This window comes from Emys orbicularis, chromosome 2 (genome assembly GCF_028017835.1).
Source record: "Emys orbicularis isolate rEmyOrb1 chromosome 2, rEmyOrb1.hap1, whole genome shotgun sequence".
NCBI lineage: Eukaryota > Metazoa > Chordata > Testudines > Emydidae > Emys > Emys orbicularis.
Window position 1 is genome coordinate 186,252,035 of NC_088684.1, and position 18,321 is coordinate 186,270,355.

Consider the following 18,321-nt stretch of genomic DNA (forward strand, 5'->3'; position numbering starts at 1 on the left):
TCTCAGAGGTGGGGGAAAGAAATGGCTGCAGTGTGCTGCTTTCCAGCTACCCTCAGTGGGCATATGGTGCCAAAATGACCAGGCCTGCAACAGAGAATCAGGGGCTGTAACTGGTTGCTGGTTCTCAGCTTCTCCTCTTTTTCAGTCTCCTGGGCTGCCGTGGGTGGCTGTGTGGGGAAAGGGAGACATCTTTTGTTGGATTCTTTCCTAAACTCACGCATCTATCCTGCTTTCCCTAAACTCGTAAGGAAGCAGGCAATGGAGTAGCCAAAACTACTCTCTTCTTTCCCCTGAATGCACCAGGTGGCCCACAAGGGAATTGCTGAGCAGCTGCATCAGGGACGAGACAACAACTGCTCAGTGCTCTCCTGGCTTACACCACAGCATCTCCTGCCGCTAAAGGGGAAGCAGCCAGAGTAAGTTGGAAAGGTGATGTCCCCAACCGCTTCCCTGTAGCAATGAAGCTGGTCCAACTGCTTCAGTTTTAAAATTGCTGGGTAGGGCTCTAGCACATTTTTTCAATTCGTAATCAAAAAACAAATTTTCTTCTTCATGCCCTTGTTCTTGAGGGCTACAAGTTAGAGACCTGAAGCCCAGAAGCAGACCCCAGGCCACAAGCTATACATCACTGCTTCAGACCCTTGAAGAAAGATCTGAGATTCTAAGGCCTGGTCTACACAGTTTTTGTACTCGGACAATGTCAGTGAGGAATGTGATTTTTTTTTTACTGATAAAGTTATACTGGTACAAGCTCACCTGCGTACAGTTATACTGGTCTAACTTATTCCCCTTCCCATACAGGAATAGGCTATATGGCTATAAGCACATTTTATACTGGTATAACTGGCTCCAAACTAGAGGGGGTTGCATTATTTTAACTCTACCAGTATAGTTGAAGCGATACAAATTTTGTATGTAGGCATGGCCTCCCTAAGGTGCAGTTCATGATATTTATTTGTACCTTAAAAAAATTATCTAAGTTTCAGCCTATGTTCCCATTCAATAACAGATATAATCAGGTGTATCTCATTTGATTTTGGAACTTTTCTTTTCTTTTCATGTGCAGGCTTTTCTTGTCTTTGAGAGGTAAATAATCTAACTTTAACTCATCACAAGACAATATAATTTGAGTCTGATTTGTCCCAGTCTTAAAATAGACATACACCTCTGTCTTGAACATATTTCAAAAGTATGACCACAAGGAGATGAAGGTACTTGTTCAGTCATCCATTCATTGCTACTCTAAACTTATTAAACACTGACACGTAAAATGATGATGAATGATGTGACCAAGTGATTACTTTAATATTACTACCTTGTCCCTGTTTAGCAATGACAAACAGACACCCAAGATCAAAATCAGCTGTTGCTCAAGACTCTGGAATTAAAATAAACACCCACTAAGAGCAATCTGAGGGCCAGTAGGTGGTACAATAGAGGCAAGTCATCTTATTGAAGTTAGAAAAAGCCTAGAGGTGTTTTAAAGCACTTTTTAAAAGCTGGTAATGACAGAATTAACTTTTTTTTAATCGTTGGAATGGGAAACTGAAGCGCATGTTTTATTTTAAAATTGTGTTAAGCTGATGACATGCAGATAGTTGAACTTTAAGTCTCATATTCATCTCCAGCTGAATAATTTTTCAAGCCAGATATTTGCAGATGTTTCTGGGTAGCTGGGCCCACTAGAGAACTTACTGCTACTTTTGTCCAAACCTGTTCCTTCACTAAGAATATTCAACAACATTCCTGGCTATGTTATTAATAAACTGTAATATAATATAAAGTTAATATGAATGTAATGCTATCCAGGTGTTGTAGGAAGCGGTGATTGTGATTCAGTAGGTGGCACTCTTTCCTCCAAGTCAGTACAGAACCAATATCCTAGCATAATGTTAGGGGCTACCCTGGTGCTGTCTTTCAAATAAGATGTACAACCCCAAGCCTTGACCACTTGTAGTCACTGAAAATCTCATGGCACATTTCAAAAGAACTGGAGTGTTAACCCAGCTTGGTCAAATTCCAGCATGTGTAATTATGTTCTGCCAACCTCAGTTCCCCTTATGATACTCTTCAATTCCAATCCTAAAGGGCTACGTAGTGTTTCTGTGGACTTTTCAAACAGATGTCACATACTCATACAAGCATTTAAATGGTAAGCAACACTGTGTACAACACTTAGGGTATGTTACACTGTGATAAAAGACCCGCAGCACAAGCACACCTGCATCAGCTCAGCTGACACAGACTCGCGGGGCTCAGGCTGAGGGGCTATAAAATTGCAGTGTAGACATTTGGGCTCAGGCTGCAGACGGGGCTCGGGGACCCTCCCCTCCTCACGCAGTTTTAGAGCCAAAGCCCAAATGTCTACACCGCAATTTTATAGCACTGCACCTGAGCCTCATGAACCTGGGCCAGCTGCGGGTCTTTTACTGCAGTGTAGACATGCCCTTAAATATAATAAAATCAGTTACTTGGCCTGGCCAGATGGGAGAACAGGACGACGCAAGGACTCCCATTGCTCTCTTGCTGAGCCCTGCATAATTTCAGACTTTGGTTGCAGTAGGTAGAGCCGGGGCAACTCACCTGATATTCTTCCCTGCAAACAAACGGGAGGGGAGGAACAGGAGCCCTCACTCAACCCCCCTATTCTGGTCATGCAGAGACATAAATTGCTCCACAAAAAGATGTGAAGAGACTTAGGCCTGGATCCTGAAAGGCATATAGGCATCTACCTCATTTGGGACTTGGGTACCTAAATACGTTTGAGGATCTGGGCCTTGCTCCCTCCCCAAATCAAGGGGGAAAGCACAGGGGGAACTGTGATTCTGAGTCCTGTTCATTCTCTGGTCTGCTCCTGCTTACTGAATGCAGAGTAATTTTTCTGAAAGCACTTTTAAAAGCATCTGGATGAAAGGTGATACATACATTTAGTTTTGAAACAGACTGCAGGAATTATAACTGTGCAGACTAGCTGCTTCTTTGCTGTCAACTCCCTTAACTTGATTACTGACTCATTTTATATTTATATCAATATGAATTGACAGGTACTGCATATGGATAGATGACCCACAATTTGAGAATTTAACGCTACTTTTAAAAGCTGGTGGGCTTTGCACTTGGTTTCACCCTTCTTAAAACCATGATCTGCAAGGACTCTAAAGGCTTATTAATAATTAAACTAATGACTGTCTACTTGAGAGAAGCATCAATAAATTACAGTACATGAAGCATGTACAATAAAACAAAAAGATAATGTAGGGGAATTACTGAAGCTTGTTCCTGGCAGTTAATTTAAAATATTCAGTTATATTCCAAGACAGGAAATGGGGAGGGAATATACAGCCTTATATATCAGGGAAATTGTAGACTTTAAGAAACTAAAATTGCCAATTGCAGAAAGATACAGAGTGAAAGCCAAAAGAGCTAATAATAAAGATATGCCACATAGCCCCACAGCAAAAGAATGAAATGTGATATGATGAGACAATGCATGAACGGATAACACGATTGGGGTTTTAGATTATTTCAACCTTCCCAATTGGGAAATTTTTGAAACATGTGGCACACTGAGATAGAAGTGACGGATATAGTAACTGATGGCTGTCTGTACCAATGTGTTAAGAGATCTTTCCAAGAGTAGGACTGCTACATGTGCACTTAAAGGGACACTGCCTGCATTTTTAGGCCTTAAAACAGACTAATCAAACTTTCTGTAACTGACATCCACAGCTTGCAAACATCTTGAAGGCCACATCTAATTTGCATTAAATGGATCATAGTATTGACCTATGCATTCAATGCTCATTTTCAATTTATATTGCTGGGATCTCTGATCTTTGAGGCCCACACAGCCTTAAAATGAATACCCTCTGACAGCTTTCCCATTTAGCATCTCTTTAATTTCACTCACGCTGACATTTTCCATACAGATCCTTGATGCAACTCGGTTTTGATTTTGTTTTTTAAAATCCACTGTTAGGGCCAAATTCTGCTCTCATTTATACCAGTATCCAGAGTAACTTCACTGATTGCAGTTTCATTTTCAGCATGGCATTGTTATAAAATAGGTAAAGAAGGCTGCAGCACAGAGAAATGGACAACTGATAAAATGTGATATCTCTCTTCAATTTTAATGTAAACACCTTTCTCTGAAAATTCAAATAAACACAGCCATTGCCAGGGGTAACAATCTCATGTTGTTTGTAGTTAGGGATGGGTGAACCTCTTGCCATTTGAGATTTTGAGAGTTTCTGGATTTACTTTGCAAAAGTACTGTGTAACACAAAATGGCTTGAGTTTTGTGAAATCCAGAACACTTGGAAAAATTGTTGCAGATACTTATGCCCAATGCCCCTGCCAGCCCTGATCTCCTGGCCACCATTACAAGAATTACCTCTCTTCTTCTTCCCAAGGGAAGGACAATGAAAATTCAAGCACTGCATAAGCCCCAGACTATATCCGTCTGCCTCAACAGGTTCTGCCCACAACCTTACCACTAACAGTTTCAAGAGGGCAGCAACCTGCAGGTGGCAGGCTATGTCCTGCCACCTCTTCTATCTTTGGAGGTATTGCTAAGGAGGCCCACTGACCAATCCAAAAATTGCATCTTGAGGAAGAAAGAGATGACCTACCTGCCCCCACATCCAGCAATAGCAGGACCAAAAACACACACCTGACAGTCTCAGTGTACAAACTCTTTCACAGATGCATAGATTCCAAAGCCAGAAGGGACCATAGTGATCTAGTCTGACCTCCTGTATAACACAGCCCACAGAACTTCCCCAGAATAATCCCTAGAGCATATCTTTTAGAATAACATCAAGTCTTGGTTTAAAAATTGCCAGAGATGCAGAATCCAAAACGACTCTTGGTAAATTGTTAATTACCTCCAGTGTTGAAAAATTATACCATATTTTCAGTCTGAATTTGTCTAGCTTCAACTTCCAGCCATTGGATCATATTACACCTTTCTCCTAGACTGAAGAGCCTATTATCAAATATTTGTTCCTCTTGTAGGTACTTATAAACAGTGATCATGTCACCCTTATCCTTTTCTTTGTTAAACTAATAGAGATTGAACCTCTTGAGTCTATCACTTTAAGGATGTTTTCTATTCCTTTAATCATTCTCATCACTCTTCTCTGAACTATCTCCAATTTATTAACATCCTTCCTGAACTGCAGACACCAGAACTGGACACAGTATTCCAGCAGGAGTTGCAGCCATGCCAAATACAGAGGTAAAAAGCTCTCCCTACTCCTATCTGAGATACCCTTTTAATGAATCCAACGATCGTATTAGCCCTTTTGGCCACAGCATTGCAATGGGAGTTCATGGTCAGCTGATCATTCACCACGATCCCAAATCCTTTTAGAATCAATGCTTCCTGGGATAGAGTCCCTCATCCTGTAAAGTACAGCCTACATTCTTTGTTCCTAGATGTATACATTTACATTTAGCCATATTAAAATGTATATTGTTTGCTTGCGCCCAGCTTACCAAGTTATCCAGATCGGTTTGTACCAGTGAACTATCCTCTTCATTATTTACCACTTCCCCAATTTTGGGATCACCTACAAATTGTATCAGACATGATTTTATGTTTTCTTCTGGTCATTCATAAAAATGTTAAATAGCGTAGGGCCAAGAACTGATCCCTGCGGGACTTTACTAGATACCCAACCACTTGATAATGATTCCATGTTTATAATTACATTTTGATAATTTGATAATTAAATTACTATTATTTACTCAATTTTTAATCAATTTAATGTGTGCCACATTAATTTTTAGGGATGTCGATTAATCGCAGTTAACTCATGTGATTAACTCAAAAAAATTAGCTGCAATTAAAAAATTAATCACGATTAACCGCACTCTTAAACAATAGAATACCAACTGAAATGTATTAAATATTTTTCAATGTTTTTCTACATTTTCAAATATATTGATTTCTATTACAACACAGAATACGGTGCTCACTTTATATTATTTTTATTACAAATATTTGTACTGTAAAAATGATTAAAAAAAAATTATTTTTCAATTCACCTCATACAAGTACTGCAGTGCAATTTCTTTATCGTGAAAATATAACTTACAAATGTAGATTTTATTTTGTTACATAACTGCACTCAAAAACAAAACAATATAAAACTTTAGAGCCTACAAGTCCACTCAGTCCTACTTCTTGTTCAGCCAACTGCTTAGACAAACAAGTTTGTTTACATGTACGGGAGATACTGTTGACTGCCTCTTATTTACAATGTCACCTGAAAGTGAGAACAGGCGTTCGCATAGCACTTTTGTAGCCGGCGTTGCAAGGTATTTACATGCCAGATATGCTAAACATTCATATGCCCCTTCATGCTTCGGCCACCATTCCAGAGGACATGCTTCCATGCTGATGATGCTCATTAAAAAAAGAATGCGTTAATTAAATTTGTGACTGAACTCCTTGGGGGAGAATTGTATGTCTCCTGTTCTGTTTTTGCCTGTATTCTGCCATATATTTCATGTTATAGCAGTCTCAGATGATGACCCAGCACGTTTGTTCTAAGGATAGATATAGCACTCGACCCAAAGTTTAAGAATCTGAAGTGCCTTCCAAAAATCTGAGAGGGACAAGGTGTGGAGAATGCTTTCAGATGTCTTAAAAGAGCAACATTCCGATGCGGAAACTACAGAACCCGAACCACCAAAAAAGAAAATCAACCTTTTGCTGGTGGCAACTGAATCAGATGATGAAAATGAACATGCGGCGATCTGCTCTGCTTTGGGTTGTTATCAAGCAGAACCCATCATCAGCATAGACGCAAGTCTTCTGGAATGGTTGTTGAAGCATGAAGGGACATATGAATCTTTAGCTCATCTGGCACATAAATATCTTGTGATGCCGGCTACAACAGTGCCATGTGAACGCCTGTTCTCACTTTCAGGTGACATTTTAAACAAGACGTGGGCAGCATTATCTCCTGAAAATTGTAACCAAACATATTTGTCTGAGCGATTAGCTGAAGTGGACTTGTGGGTTCTAAAGTTTTACATTGTTTTATTTTGAATGCAGTTACTTTTTGTACATAATTCTACATTTGTAAGTTCAACTTTCATTACAAAGATATTGCACTACAATACTTGTATTAGGTGAATTGAAATATACTATTTCTTTTGTTTTTTACAGTGCAAATATTTGTAATCAAAAATAAATATAAAGTGAGCACTGTACACTTTGTATTCTGTGTTGTAATTGAAATCAATATATTTGAAAATGTAGAAAACATCCAAAAATATTTAAATAAATGGTATTCTATTATTAACAGTGTGATTAATTGCTTGACAGCCCTATTAATTTTGTATCATTCCAGTTTTTTAATCAAAATGTCGTGCAATACCATGTCAAATACCTTACAGAAGTCTAAGTATATTACATGAACACTATTACCGTAATCAACCAAAATTATAATCTCATCAAGAAATATCAATTTAGTTTCACAGGATCTATTTTCCTTTAAGCCAAGACACTTCATAACGCAAGTGGGCTCAGGGAAAACCTTGAGCAGGAAAATTCTGCACAAGTGTTCCAAGCAGGGTTTCTTAAGTTCAGTGTATTGTGTGTCTCTGTTCCATAGTGCTTAAAGAAACAGTGCAGCAAGACAAAGAAGTGTGCTTCCCTGCTCCTCCTGCTGTTTAACAGTGAGTAGCTTGTCCACACTAAAAAAAAAAAAATCCTCTCTTTGGACTGGCAGGGGCAGTGCTGCTCCTTGCTGCCTGCTCTTGAAGTCAGAAGGAAGTCTGCCTAGAAAAAGACAGAGGGGAAATGAGGACCCTTCCCTACACGGGACTTCAATATAAAAAGGACGGTCAGCTCAAGTCACGGGTTTATAGTGTCAGTATCTTCACTCCCCTCATCCTGGAACAAAGGATGAGCCAAGGATTGTCAGTCTCTCTTCCTCCTTACAAACACCATGGGAGGGTGGGGCAGCTGGGGAAGAAGGACCAGAATCTTTTTTGCCTCATGCATACGGGAATCGAGATTTTTCTCTTCCCTGGAAGGAGCAGGGAGCCCAGTGTCTGAGTAGGACCAGATGCTCCCAACTTTTTGGCCGCTATAACACATTACTTACTAATGGTAAACAAAATCAAAAAGTTTCAAGTTCTGGTCCTACTTTTGTGTGGGTTTAAAAAAAAAGACAGAGGAAAGATGTGTTTATCCAACTCTAATTTTACTATGATAGTAATTTATTTTATTGGCACAGTGTTTGTTTTGTTGTTTACTTTAATACTACAATAGTTACTCACATGTCACACCAATTATAGTTTCCTTAACTTCTTTGGTTGCAGTATTTGAGCTTTTTTCACTGTACAGTACTCTCTGTCTTTATGATACATTGAGTTTATATTTCTATATACTGAAGGGAGCCCCATCACTCCACATGTCAGCAGCAGTGCTGTGAAGGACTCCAGTGCCCTGACTGGATAGCCCTGACTTCCTGCTGCCAGTTCTCCTCCCATTAGAGAAAGGGACACAGCAGGCCCTGAGCATGAGCTCAAGGCTGGGAAACAGGCCAAGGGAGCAACCTGGGAGTGTGGCCACGACAAGCTGCACTGCAGGCAAGACACAACCATTGTCCAATGGGAAAGAGGAGCCCTAATCTGGGACTGAGTGGCTGAGCCTGGAGGAGCAGTTTGGACTATTTGTTTACTAAGGGAGGTAAGAGTCCCTTTGTTAAGTAAGCATACTGGATTCATTTCATTATACTTGGATTAGCTGCTCCTTTCAGTGACAGGGTGGTTCTGTCCATCCTGATAAATGTGTTGGAAAAGATTTGAACACTGGCATGGCTCCTGGGTGAATTCTTGCCTCCCCAAATGTTGCAAAAGTGTCAGACGAGGCAAGGGGGTGGGAGTTTGGATCAATTTATCTTTGTGCCCTGCATACTCACACGAATAATTTTTTTATTAATTATTATCATCATCATTTGGAAAGAAAAATGAATTGAAAATAACTGTAATTTCATACATATTTCACAGTAATGTACTCCATAAGGAGTTGCTGTAACACCAAAATGTACAGTGGCAAATGAAGACACAGTATAAGGTAAAATACAGTATGTTGTAACTAAATGAATAAGGAAGGGAGATCTCTTAAAAAAAAAATGCCACCTGACATTGGCTGTATATATATAGCCCTCGCCTAAATGACTTTAGGTCTGCAAGTCAGAGATATCAAGTAACTTAAAGCAATTCAAAACCAACAAATCCACAGTACCAAATTAGATTCAAAGAGCATTATTAGAGTTGGACCTGAGCCACAAATTTAGATCCACATCTGAATTTTCCCAAGATTCAGGGAAAAGTGGAAGAGGGAGGTTTGGATCTAGAGGTCCAGCTTGGACTGGTCTCTACTTAATATTATAGATAGAGACAAAACATATTCAGAAAACTCTAAGCTCCTGTCTTAAGTAGGTATGTAATTTCCTAAAAGGTCAACTCATAAAACCAAGAGATTTACATTTCTAAAGGTCTAGGTCAACCAGAGTATAACTGATCTAGCTTTTTCTTTGGGATCAAATTGTAGAATATGCAGATTTTTTTTAAAAGAATAATTTTAACCATGTCAATCTAGAAGTAAATCCTGTTTGATTTACTCTCACATCTGATTAAAATGAGGACTTTGCTAGTAACCTTCCTTACAAAACCACTGCATTACATCATGATTAGAAGTTTCTGCTCCATAAGGGCATAATCCAACACCTACTGAAGTCAAAGGGAGTCTTTCTAATGACTAAAGTGAGAACTGGATCGAGCCCAATGTGGCATTATGGTTTATTTAGCAGTATATAAAATAGTAAATGATTAGGGACGGCAAACCAGGAGCTCCATCCCTTTTAGAGGACAAGGGAACACTCAATCAAATTAAAGGTGTCAAATTTAAAACAGATGAAAGGAAACAAATACACATAATTAACCTGTGAAACTCACTGCCACAAAATGTAAAGGTCAAGAGCTCAGCAGGTTTCAAAAAAGGATTCGAATTTACATGAATAATAAGAGCATCTGTAGTTACATTAGATCAAATAAAAACATGTTTCAGGAGATAAAATGTTACATTTCAAGGTATAATATGAAACATTTTGTACTCATCACTGTCAGAGACAGAATACTGAACTAGATGGACCATTGGTCCACTGGAGCATTAATTTTCAAAGTAATTAAAGGATCAAGACGCAGGTGTATCAAAGACCAAATTTCAACCTACGAACCACCATGACAGCTGGACTTCTCTGTGACCATGCAGATCACAAAGCCCAGGACAAAGCATGCGAGAGCTAGGGATAAAGCTCTCCGTTGAGGGACTCTGACTATGGAATAATCTTCCAGAGGAGATCAGGTGAATTCCAGTCTTTAGGAAAGGTTTCAAAGCCTTCCTCTTTGTGACTTTTTCCACCCTAAGTGACACTCACAAAATAAACCTCCCTTCTACTCCCTAATCTCTACCAAACAAAAATAAAACAAAAAACAATCAAACAAAAACTAAAAACAACCCACACAGCCCTACCCCAAGCAGACTTTTGACTTCAAAAAGAGAGAAGTGCCACTACTTTGCTATTGCTACTAATTTTATGTGGAAGGCACTCAGATACTATGGTGACGGGCAGCAGTATAAAACAGACAGATCTAACTAACCAAAATGGAGTTCCTATGTTCCCAAAGAAACATGGTAAACTGCAGGTAAATGGTGCCGGTCAGAATTGGGGGACATTAGCAGAAGTGTGCAGATTGGCATGCACATCACCTATCTATACTGTGCCTGATTAAAGTCCGTGAGCACTAATTTCACTTGCACATTTTAAAAATAAATAAAAGGTTCACACCTCCTTCTGATGGAGCACTTCCAAAATCCAACATTACAGGGCAGCCTTCTTTTCTTCTACTTGATCTAAGGGCTGATACTCAAATTCAGAACTTTATGTAAACATTTCTTAAAAGAAATTGTTGTTGAAAATAAAAGGCCTGCATTTCAGGAAGGATTATTTGAAATAAAAGCACACTGCTGTATCTGGCCAGATAAAGAGGTGCCACAAAGAGATAGGCATTGAATTGCTAATGCAGAGAATAAGATAAATATACAGATAATATCCAGAGACCTAGTTCATGTCTAAGGCCTGGTCTACACTAACCCCCAACTTCGAACTAAGATACGCAACTTCAGCTACGTGAATAACGTAGCTGAAGTCGACATACCTTAGTTCGAACTTACCGCGGTTCAGACGCGGTCCACACGCGGCAGGCAGGCTCCCCGTCGACTCCGCGGTACTCCTCTCGCCGAGCTGGAGTACCGCAGTCGACGGCGAGCGCTTCCGGGATCGATTTATCGCGTCCAGACCAGACGCGATAAATCGAACCCGGAACTTCGATTCCCAGCCGCCAAACTTGCGACTGGGTGTAGACAAGGCCTAAGTCCCAAAAGGATCCTCAAACCATGTAGAGACCGACATCTCCCTACCTATCTCGCCTGCTGGGCCCAATATGGTAGGCAGAGATGTCCCTTGGGTAGGGCGAATCGGGGCGACCGCTCTGGGACCCGCGCTTTGGGGGGCCCCGCAGGCCGGTGCAATTGCCCAGCGCGGGCAGTCCCGGAAGAGATGAATCCATTGCTTCCGCCCCGGGCTCCGCATCCCCCTAGGGATGGCCCTGCTGGTAGGCATCCTCTGAATGCACCTAACTCCACACAAATGGCTGGGGGAGGGAGGACATTTCCTTCATAATCTTTATCCCAGTGATTAGTGTACTCACCTGGCATGTGGGAGTCTCCCGGTGCAACTCTGCCCTCTGCCCAACGATGAGAAGGGATTTGAACAGGGATCTCCCACCTCACAGATGAATACCTAACTACTGTTCTTACATAAGAACAACCATACTGGATCAGACCAATGGTGCATCTAGCCCAGTATCCTGTCTTCCAACAGTGGCCAATGCTAGATGCTTCAGAGGGAACAACCAGAACAGGGCAATTATCAAGTGATCCATCCCCTGTTGTCCACTCCCAGCTTTTGGCAGTTAGAGGCTGAGGACACCCAGAGCATGGTGGTGCATCCCTGACCATCTTGGCTAAGAGTCATTAATGGACCTATGCTCCATGAAATTATCTAATTATTTTTTGAACCCAGTTATACTTTTGGCCTTCACAACATCCCCTGGCAATGAGTTCCACAGGTTGACTGTGTGCTGTGTGAAGAAGTATTTCCTTTTGTTTATTTTAAACCTGCTGTTTATTACTTTTATTGGGTGACCTCTGGTTCTTGTGTTATGTGAAGAGGTAAATAACACTTATTCACTTTCTTCATGCCATTCACAATTTTATAGACTTCTGTCATATCCCCCTTAGTTACCTCTTTTCCAAGCTAAAACATCCCAGTCTTTTTAATCTCTCCTCACATGGAAGCTTTTCCATACCCTTAATCATTTTTGTTACCCTTCTCTGCACCTTTTCCAATTCTAATATATCTGTTTTTGAGATGGGGCGAGCAGAACTGCATGCAGCATTCAAGGTGTGGGCATACCGTGGATTTATATAGTGGCAGTAAGATATTTTCTGTCTTATTATCTATCCCTTTCCTAATGGTTCTTAACATTCTGTTAGTTTTTTGACGACTGCTGCACATTGAGCAGATGTTTTCAGAGAACTATCCAAAATGATTCCAAAATCTATTTCTTGAGTGGTAACATTTAATTTAGACCCCATTGTTTTGTATGTATAGTTGGGATTATGTTTTCCAATGTGCATTACTTTGCAGTTATTAACATTGAATTTCATCTGCCATTTTGTTGCCCACTCGCGCAGTTTTGTGAGATCCTTTTTTAGCTCTTCACAGTGTGCTTTGGATTTAACTATCTTGAGTAATTTTGTATCGTCTGCAAATTTTGCTACCTCACTGTTTACCCCTTTTTCCAGATCATTTATGAATATGTTGAACAGCACTGGTCCCATTGCAGATCCCTCTCTCCATTCTGAAAACTGAACATTTATTCCGACCTTTTATTTCCTCTCTTTCCTTCTTATCCCATGACAGCTTTTTCGCCTAAGAGCCTTTGGTGAGGGACCTTTTCAAAGGCCTTCTGAAAATTCAAGTCCATTATATCCACTAGAACAGTGGTGGGCAACCTGCGGCTCGCAGGCGGCACGCGGCCCATCCGGGTCATCTGCTGGTGGGCCTCCAGACAGTTTGTTTACATTTGCACGGCTGCCCACCGCTCCCAGTGGCCGCGGGTTGCCATTCCCGGTCAATGGCACCTGCGGGAAGTGGCAGGGGCTGGCCGCCGCTTCACACAGCTCCCATTGGCCGGGAACGGCAAACCGCGGCCACTGGGAGCTGCACGTGGCCATGCAAATGTAAACAAACTGCCTGGCAGTCCGCCCGCAAATTACCCTGATGGGCTGCATGCGGCCTGCAGGCCGCAGGTTGCTCACCACTGAACTAGAACATCCTTGTCCACGTGTTTGTTGACCCCCTCAAAGAATTTTAATAAATTGGTGAGCCATGATTTCCCTTTAGAAAAGCTGTGTTGACTCTTCCCCAACAAATCATGTTCAATTATGTGACTGGTAATTCTGATCTTTACTATAGTTTCACCCAACATTTCATACAAAATGGAATAACAACAAGAAAGATTGCAAGAGGCCCACTTCAGAATACCCCATTGCCCAGAAGATTATTCACCAGAGTTTCAAGCCACACAGGAGAGGCGTATATTGAACCATGATCAAATTTAGTGATGACACAAATTATTGGACAGATAGCAAACAAACAGGAGGAAAACACTAAACTGCAAAAATACCTGGAGAGAGGAAAACCAGTCTGATTAATTCTTTAGTAAGTAGCTAAGAGAATGCCAGGAGACATATCTATAATGTACTGGAATTAGGTCCTCATACTGCAAACACATACTGCTGAGTTCAATGGGACTACTCACATGAGTAAAATTAGCAGATGCATAAGGTGTTTGCAGGCTCAGAACCTCACATTATAAGGTCTTTGAGACAGGGCCTGTCTTTTAATATGTGTTTGTACAGCAACTATGGAGTTTCATATCTTCCACCCAAAATACCCAAGTCTTTTTTAATCATTTAAATCTCATAAAACCTCTGCAAGAAATGTATTATCTCAATTTTTCAAATGGGTAAAAAGAGATGTGGGGAAGAAAGTCTATGTTCAGAAGTGCCACTGATTTTGAATGCTTCAATTAAAGTTTGAGTTCCTATGGGCCTGATTTTTAGAAGTGCTAAACAAGCAATTCAAATTGAAGTCAATGGAAGCTGCTGTTGCTCCAAGTAATCACAATCTGATCCAAGTGATCTCAAACTGGACTTTCCAAATAAACAAAAACCACCCAAAGTCAGTGGCCACTTTTGAAAAATAGGTTGCTTATGGCATGTTAACAGTGAAGTCAGATATAGAACCTTTAAGTACCATCTCCCAGTCCATTGCTCTACACAATTAGGTATCAGACTCTGGCCCTAACTCACACTATCTTACTCCACAAGTAATCCCAAATGGGACTACTCACAGAATAAGGTACTACTCAATGTGACTAAAGTATCTGAATCTGACCCTGAGTTGTAGGAACAGAATATGATCCAATGCACCTACATTTTTTGTGCATTATGCAGAGCTCTGTCCTCTACAGAGTTTCTGTAACCTTGGCAAGAAAATGTTCTACAAATGTAAAACTTCTGCTGAAAGAGGTTTTCTTTGAACTATTTTTTATTGGTCTTTTGACATCCTTAAAGCTAAGAGCACACACAGCCTTTTTCCATCCTCCAGCAAGCTCCTGAGTACAGGCCATAACACAACAAATGATGTTAAGAGAATATTTCCCACCCACTTTATGAAAGAATGGATAAAATGGTCTTTTCCTATTTTGCTTTCTTCAGAAAAACACATTCCAGTTGTTATTTTTCCTCTGACTTCTTTGCTGAGTTAATTCACAGACTAGAAGGATTATTAAATAACAAGGTAGAAAATAATAAAAGAAAGTATTTCTTAACAACAAACTGTGGTATTGCTTTGAAAAGCCCAGAATTCCAAAACCAGGCCTGCGTGTGTGACCATAAGTGAAGAGAGTAACATTTATCAACAGATGCATTAAAGTAAATATATAAGAGCTACATAAGTTTTCACAAAGGTTGGGATTTGCATTAGTGGCATACTCAATACTTACCCTTCTGAAGAGCTACAGTATCAATTGTTCCAAGGACAGCAGACTTACTGCTATTTTTAACAAAGCCCACACTGCAACTGTTTAGCTTATAAAACCTCACAACAGCAATAGCTTAAACCCTGCTCTGCATGAACATGCTCTTAGCCAACCTTCCTAAACAATAAATGGTTTCTCAAAATCCCATGATACTCTGAAGAGGTTACTAACAAGGGGCAGACATGTCAAATTTGTTACAGATTTGGCCTGTTTTCAAGGCTTCCAAAATACAACAGTTACAACTAATGCATCAGCCATGCCTGCCCTGTAGATATTTTTGGAAATGAAAAGTGACGTCTCATGAACGTACAATACTGTGACCTGAGATTCATGAAGACACTAACACATTCTTTCATAAACATGTTCACTTATAAAGATGTAAATGCATGCTGTCCCAGGCAGACCCATGTTGAGACTGACTGACACCCATTCCATTCACTTACACACACAATTTATTTCTGTCAAGGGATTACTTATTAAGAGTGAACTCTTTGATACACTCACATGGGAAAACAACATTGCTATCAAAGTCCACCACCACCAGTTCTCAAACATCTTCCCCTGCACTTCTTTAAAAGTTTTAAGGTGATTTTATGTATAAGGTGGAGAATAAAACTAATGAAAAATATTAGGCATACTTTGTGTTCTATCCATTTAGGAGGAGATTTTCAAAGGCACACAGGAAAATTAGGCAAACTTCCATTGATTTTCAATAGGAGTTAGGTGCCTTAATCCCATTTGTCCCTTTGAAAATCTCTCCTTTAGCCTACATATTTAAATACATAATCACAAAGAAATTATTTATTTTTGTAGGCCAGTTATTCTAAAACTTCTCATTTCTAGACACTAGGGATAATGATGGTGGTGAGGTCTGGGGTATCTTTTCCTAAACTGGTGAAGTGTAGGGATATTCCTAAATCAGGCAGAAGGCAAATTTGAGTTAGGATGAAAATATCACTCAGTCTACAGTCCTGTTGAGTACAAAAATGACATGTTACTAGGCACAGATCTTTTCATCCTCTGTGTTTCCGATTTGAAAAAGACTCTTCTTGTACACAGTCAGGATCCAGCGTTCCTTTCCACAGGATACCTGAATTCCTCTGACACAGAAAGGATCTGTATTGCTCTTCACTTCCATCACAAGTATGGGCAACAACTCTGCTCCATCTATCCTTATGCTACACTATTTGACAGTCACAGGAAGAGTCACATAATTGCCTCACTGCAGTGTTTGGGGTATCAATGTAGAATACTATACTATTTTATAAGGAGTACACTAGACACTAGCTGAGCCTCTGCCTGAGTCCTGCTGCACAATCCCTTCTTTCTGAACGCAGACTTAGGGCAGGTCTACACTAGAAGCGCTAAATCGACACAGCTGCACTGATGCAGCTGCGCCGCTGTAGCACCACTGGTGAAGATGCTCTCTCCTGTCGGCATAATTCCACCTCCACGAGAGGGGGAAGCTATGTCATGGGAGAGCGTCTCCTGCCGACATAGCGCCAGTGTGCACAACACTTAGGTCGCCATAACTTGCATCCCTCAGGGGGTGTCTTTTTCACAGTTAAGTTAGATCGACTTAAGAGGTAGTGTAGACTTGCTCCGAGTTCCCTCTAGTACAGTGGTTTTCAATCTTTTTTCATTTGTGGGCCCCTAAAAAATTTCAAATGGAGGTGCGGACCCGTTTGGAAATCTAAGACATAATCTGAGGACCCCCAGTGGTCCGCTGACCACAGGTCGAAAACCATTGTTCTAGGGTAACAACAACTTTTCGCGGACTCCTGAGACATAGTCTGCGGATTCCCAGGGGTCTATGGCCCACAGATTGAAAACCACTGCTCTAGCACTAGGAATCAAAGAGCTGGAGTTAGTCTGGAACAGCAATCCCTTCCTCTACAGACCCCCTCTTCCTGCTGGAAGGAAAAAATATCTAGATCTCCCTCTTCAGCCATACAAAAACACAAAATAGCCCCCTACTTCTGCCTAATGTGTAACATCACTGAAATCAGCACATGTTCCACCACTAGTAACTGTGACAGCAACAGCACTGACCATGCCTCTGATCACATCTACAGCTGGTCTGAGTATTCGTGCTACTGATCCCCTCTAGCCCCAGTTCCCTACTTCCCCACCAAGAGAGTGAGTTAACTCACCCCCGCAACAATGGAGGGATACTTTCAAAGTGCCCCTTTCCCTCTCCAACACTGAGTAGTTAAATCCCCCCTCCCCCCCATGGCAGTGTAGGGATAGTTTCTAAGTCTCCCCCTCCTCCCCCCCAACACTGGGGTAGGTTTCTCTGTACACCCCCCCCCCCAACAGGGTAGGGATGGTTTCTAACACCGCCCCCACACCCACCCCTGTACCTTATGCGGGGCTCTGAGCAGGCGGTGCACCCCGGCCAGCTGGGTGACGAGCGCGATGTCCTCCCTGAAGGTGTAGAGTGGGGGCCGGGTGGGCTCGGGGAAGTTGGTGCTATTGAAGGGGTCGGTGTCATCTAAGAACTGCACCCTGCAAACCAGCGTGGCCATGGTGCATCCATGCAAAACACGGCGGCAGCGGCAAAGCACGGGGTGTGTGTGGCTGGGCAGGAGGCGCCCCTTCCCCCAGAACAAGAAATAAAAGTTGGAGCCCAGCAGCAGGGCTGCGACCCGCCCGCAGCGGCAGGTTGGCAGAGATCAGGCTCTGCTCCCCGGGGCCGGGCTGAGCTGCAAAGCGAGGGCGGGGGGAGCAGGAGAAGCACCGGCCGCAGGAGCCGCAGGAGCCGCCGCCGCCGCAAGATGCACGCAGCGGAGCCCGACTGCTTCAGAGCCGCTAGCACGCGGGGAACATCGCCCCCTCCCCGCCCGAGTCCACACGGTGCGGGCGCCCTTCAGGCTGAGAAAGGGCAGAGCCCCGGAGCGAAGCGGCCGGCGGGCGCGGTGCAAGGGCAGCCGGAGAGCAGCGACGGCAGCTGCTCCCCCATGCTCAGTCAGCCTGAGCCCGCTGCACCCGGCCGGGGCTGCTGCCTGTGGGAAACCCGCGCTGGATTAGTCCTCAGCCAAGCGCAGCCGGAGCCGCAAGGTA

At 42.0% G+C, this 18,321-nt stretch overlaps 1 protein-coding gene across 2 annotated transcripts in view; it reads right to left on the reverse strand.

Moving 5' to 3' along the window:
- Positions 1-17,786, reverse strand: part of FHOD3 (formin homology 2 domain containing 3) — a 652,884-nt gene extending 635,098 nt beyond the window's left edge. For both annotated transcript variants that reach the window (XM_065398378.1, XM_065398377.1), the window contains exon 1: positions 17,622-17,786. In XM_065398378.1, the coding sequence (XP_065254450.1) occupies positions 17,622-17,786 (165 nt within the window). The remainder of the gene's footprint in view (positions 1-17,621) is intronic.
- Positions 17,787-18,321: the final 535 nt, after the last annotated feature.